The sequence below is a fragment of the Cyprinodon tularosa genome, unplaced genomic scaffold, assembly GCF_016077235.1.
Source record: "Cyprinodon tularosa strain WSP-4 unplaced genomic scaffold, ASM1607723v1 ctg2, whole genome shotgun sequence".
Classification (NCBI taxonomy): domain Eukaryota; kingdom Metazoa; phylum Chordata; class Actinopteri; order Cyprinodontiformes; family Cyprinodontidae; genus Cyprinodon; species Cyprinodon tularosa.
Genome location: NW_024038733.1, coordinates 85,596 through 91,076, shown reverse-complemented (window position 1 = coordinate 91,076; position 5,481 = coordinate 85,596). Strand labels below are relative to the sequence as shown.

General features: G+C 36.0%; 1 protein-coding gene across 1 annotated transcript; it reads right to left on the bottom strand.

Moving 5' to 3' along the window:
• Positions 1 to 918: 918 nt before the first annotated feature.
• LOC119783160 (C-X-C chemokine receptor type 3-like) lies at positions 919 to 4,585 on the bottom strand. Its single transcript, XM_038284522.1, has 3 exons — positions 4,555 to 4,585; positions 2,412 to 2,798; positions 919 to 2,319 (listed from the first exon to the last, which is right to left on the bottom strand). Exons 2-3 carry the CDS (start codon positions 2,787 to 2,789, stop codon positions 1,645 to 1,647), a joined length of 1,053 nt encoding a protein of 350 aa, XP_038140450.1. The 5' UTR covers positions 2,790 to 2,798; positions 4,555 to 4,585; the 3' UTR covers positions 919 to 1,644.
• Between the last annotated feature and the right edge of the window lie 896 nt (positions 4,586 to 5,481).

The window sequence follows — 5,481 nt, the reverse complement described above, 5'->3', positions numbered from 1 at the left end:
CATTCAGCTGTTGCTCTGCAGATTTTTTTTGTTTTTTACTTACAAGCAGATCAAATGTATGTTTGTTAAAATTATTGAACTGATCCAGGTGTTCATATTTTTATTTTGATAAATGTTTATTATGTGTAACTTGTATCTTTGGAGTAAATTTGTGTGGTGAAAGGAGTTGACTTCAATTAGTGATTTAACTTAATAATAAATGAGTTCAAAAAATGCCTGAATATTATTGAGGAAAAAGAAACAAAAACAAAACATAGTATTTCTTTGTTAAATTAGATTTCTTTTTTTTTTTTACTCCAAAAGGACTATGGCCACAGTTTTGTATAAGTCAGGAATGAAATTAGAAAATTTTTCCTGAAAAAAAATAAAATAAAAAAAACTGATTGCTTTGTATTACTTATCTTATAGCTTAGGGGTTGTATGAGGAACTCATTGTACCATTAAAAAAAATCCTGATGTCATTAACTTTAAACAGATTAGTATCAAATACAGTGGCAGCCCACAGCTTACTTAACTATTCTTTATAATTAAGGAAGAAAAGACTTAGTTCAGACCAGTTCTAAAGCTGAAAAACTAAGATAACCACCAATTAGAATTAACAATGGCATGATACAACATATATTATATTGCTTTGTGACATTCCTGTTTTTCTTCAATAAAACACATGCATTTTTTTAAATTGACAAAGTGTTTTTGAAATACCAACAAACACTGACACATTGAGTGTGTAATATCACCCATGACTATAGATACCACCAAGGTTAGTAAGGAGAAACTGTAACATTACTAGTATTTCTGCTGGGCTCATGGGCCACCATAGCTAGCAATAAATCAACTCAAAGACTGATAATGTCATGATTCTGAACACAAGGACCCAGCATTCAAGGCAAGACAGACAGTGGAATTATATAATGGGTGTTTTTTTTTTTTTTTAACCAGTGGATCAGAGTAAAATTGGCTAGGGCGTCTATCATAGGAAACTCTGGTTTTAACAGTTCTGTCTGTACCCAGAGAACAAGGTAAGATCCAGGCAGTGGGCTTCCAACAAGATGCGGCAGGCACTGCCGAGAGAGTCCCAGATGCTGCAGCCCAGAGTACAAGCAGGAGTCCAGGCAACAGATCACAACAGCAACAGGCAAGCTCAGGGGTCTAGGAGTCCGAGCCCAGGTTAGGCAAACAGATCAGAACAGGAGCAGGCAAGCTCAGTGGTTGAAAGATGGACCAATAAAACAGAAACACTAAGGTCATTCTGGACACACTCTCCCCACTGGCTTGAAAGAAATGATCAGGCACTGATGACTGGATGCAAGCACCTTAAATGGAGGCAGGCACAGCGGGATCAGATGAGCAATGATGAGAAACTGGGCACAGTTAGACAACTGAATATAATGAGTAATTAAGCCAGTCATCAGTGCTAGGATCATGACAGATACAAAGGAGAAAATAAACTAGATTAAATTTTTTTCAATGCTTTTCGATTTTCCTGAGGCTATGCTTATGTTTTTTAAGAACAGTAAATAAATATTACATAATCATGCTTAATTCTTCATATCACTGTCTTGCCTGATAGTTAGAAATGTTAAAATATGTTGCAATGAGAGTCAGACAGAAATAAATGTTATTAAGACAGTATTGTATTCCTGTTTAGCTGCTGTACACTGATGGTTGGAAAACTGCACGGTTGGATGTCTTTCCCCACATGTCCCTCAACTGAAGCCAAAGCTTAACATCAACAAGAACAAACAGAATGGGGTTCAGGACCCAGTGGAAGTAACCCAAAGTAGAGGTTATGGTCAGAGCCTTGTCCAGAAAATTTATACATTCACTAGTTTTTTCAACCATGGTGTTCTGATTACATTTCTCCCACATGAGTGTAATATAAAATGGCGCCTGACAGAGAAAGAAAAGGAGCGAAAGAGCTGTTATGGTTTTGAAAGCTTGCTGCTTTTGGGGGCTTGGGGAACTGCACCACAGCTGCAACAGGATGCAGGAAAAGCACAAGATGAGGACAACTGAAGGAAGCAGAAAGCCTACAGTAGGGTGCAGCCATTTTAGCAAGATCATCATTTCTTCAGTGCCATTTCCAAATTTGGAAAACTGTCGAAGGCACTCCCTTCTGTTTTTCCTGTCATCTATTGCAACTTCTAGAGAGATCCAGTCAGGGATGGAGAGGAGCAGTGAGAAGATCCAAACCACAACACAGCTGGCATGAACCACCCAAGGATTTCTCTGCATGAACCTCTCTGCAGAACGGACGATGGAGAGGCAGTAGACCACACTGATGCAGAGCATGAGAAAAATCCCACAATAGAAATTTATCTGAAAACAAATAAAAGTCAGCCATGAAAAATACTTTGTGTTGTTTTTTTGTTTTGTTTTTTTAGCACATTTCCCTATTGTACATTTCTTACCATGAAAACACCTACAGTGGTCTTGCACATGAGTGTCCCAAATACCCATCCACCAACACTGGCATACTGTGCAGCCCAGAGAGGCAGGGTTGCCAATAGCATGACGTTTGCCACAGCTAGTTGAAGGATGAAGGTGTCTGTTACCCTCCAGGTTTTTCTGCTCTTCAGCAGTACTTTCAGCAGTAATGCATTTGCCAGGATTCCCACAACAAACACCACTGACAACATAACTGCAATGAACACAGGTTTAAAATTCACACCCCAACTCAGGTCAAATACATCCTCATAATCGGGATAATCGGAAAAGGTGTCATTCAAGAAGAGTTCATATGTAAGCTCCTCCCACCATTCATCTGTAGGCGTCACAGCAGCTCCCATTATTCCCACCTGTAAGGAAGAGGGAAAGTCTTTGGCTTCTGTTTTAAGCTTTTAAGTGAGATTCTGCTTTACAGGAACTCATATGTTTAATTCCCCTACAACAGTCATTCAGATGACAAATTCCCATTTTTCTGCTAAAACATGATAGTTGTTGCCATAAATAATCATTAATCTCTGGAGTTAGTAGAGTCAGACTGACCTCAAAATAGAGTGCTATATTTTAAAGCTACAGTGTGTAATTTTCAGCGACATCTAACGTCCAGACTGCAGACCGCAGCAACATGAACATCTCCCCCCCACCGCTTTTCCTCCCAGTACGGCGAGCGTTACGGGACAAAATGTCTTCCACGACGTCCGCATCACCTACCTTCTCAAGTGATGAGGTTTGTTTATATAGATAATTTTAATACTGCCATCTATTGTTCAGTACCGTCTCAGTTCATCTCTCTCAACTTGCCGTAGTTACTTTCGAGCGTAATGGGCGATCTCGCAATCGCTAGTTTGTTGGCTCTGCGCTGCCGTAGCGCAAAGATGTCTGCCTCCATGGCTGCGAGACCCGCTCCTATGTAATTATAAATAACGAATTCTAAGGCAACGCAAATATTAAGGTTAAGAGGCTGAGCTCGTAGATGATGACTGTATATCCCTGTAATTATTACACACTGTAGCTTTAAGTGATTTATTTGGCTCTACTTACAATACATATACTTTTTACATATTATTTGTGTTTCGTTGGGGTTTATGTGTGGTGTTGGAAAACCTGATTTAATCTTGTTTTTGCATTGCATTGTAGACTTTGCAAAGCAATATGAAATTTCTTTTACACACAATTAATCTACTTTCAATTCAAGTATCTGTTGGAAGATGAAAAATTGTAATTCCCAAAATTCTAAGGTGATACTTGCAGAAAGAAAGAAGTACTTGTGTTGAATTCACTCAGTGAGATAAAATTGAAATTTTATCAAATTCAAATTTTCTCAAAAGTTTACGTAGTCCTGTTCTTTAACAGTCATTTATCTGACCTTTGTAGTATTGAGATTTCAGGGTCATCAATATGGTCAAGATAATCCATTTCTCTACACAGCAGGGGCCAAATAGACTCGCAACTTAAAGTAAACCTGCCTGTGGCTAGATTTAATTGAAATACTCATTGAAACTTAAATATAGTCCAGAATTTAATTAAGACATCAATTTATTAGACTTCAAAATGAGATACATTTAAAAAACTACAGTTAAGGTCTAAAAAGAAATTACAGTAAAAACCAGTTTAGTCTTACTTTAACTTATATTAAATTGAAATCTAGTCTAAAGTAGGTTTTAAGACAAGTATGTTTTTATATATATATATATATATATATATTTTTTTTTTTATTATAAAACTTTCATTCACCAATCCTCATTTTCCTTTACCTTAAATACTATGTTGCCTACTTTACCTGATTTTTAAAAACTTTACAGACCAAACATTATTGGCTGTCTCTTACAATCTATTTTCTTTTTTTTTTTTTTTTACACTTTAAGACATGGAATTAAATATAACTATCACGAGCTGCAACCTTTAAGCCTAAACACAAAAATCAGGAAAAACAGCCCCTTTAAAATAAGCTGTTAACCTCTCATTATTGAACATCAGCAATCAATATGCAACCATCAACATTTAATGTTTTTTTTTTTTTTTTTAGGAATATATCAATATGTATTATATTTGCTGTAGAATTTCAAATATTCGATGTGAGCGATTTATTGCCTATGAATTATAACTTACCAAACTGTTCTCTCCAGATACTGGTAGGTCACAAGACAAAACAACAAAGATGGCATTAACAGATTCCTGTTTGCTTATAACAGCATTTAGTTAATAAGGAACCAAAAACCAAGGCAGGCTCAAAATGGGATGCACACACAAAACCTTTTAAGTTTCACTTGATTCTGTTTCATTTTTTCTTTTTACATGCAAGAAAATGACTGAAATAAGCCCTCTGGCTTAAGACAGTTTAACCTCTGCATATTTTGCATTAGAAAATATTAGACACCTCTTATTTTCTTCATTTTCTTGTTCTAAAAGTATTTTACTCTGAACAATAAACACAGAAAGCAACTATATGTGACCCTAAAGAGCCTGCACTTCTTGACTTGGAAATCCCATTTACAATAACGCAACAGTTTCTTCCTCTTCTGTGCTGCCCTTCTAGGCTCCGGTGTTTTCCCTTTAATAAAATCCCCTGATAAATTTACTAACAGACACATTATATTGGTACTAAGCGTCAAAATATTAACGTTACCTCCTTCAGTATTTCCAGCTCACATGCAAAAGGTTTGATGTTTTGGGAAACTAAAAATGTTTTTTCATACTTGAATACAATGTGAGCTGGTAAAATGCCATATATGTTATTTTCAACAGTGTTGCCACATTTAGGCAAGCATTAACTGCTTTGCAAAAAATTTGTTTCAAGAGGTTTTATATCTGTTTTGAAATCTGTAAATGAATTTTAAAACTATTATCAAAAAGTTCAACAAAGACACATCTGACAAAGAAGTTATTTAATCAGCAGATGAACATTTTTTTTAACACAATAAGGGGATTACTGAGCTCTGAAATATGCTGGATAATCATTTTACTGTACGATATATTTCTCAATGTATAAATCAGGGCATTATTTCTACCTTATAAAAACAGATTTAACTTGAGTGC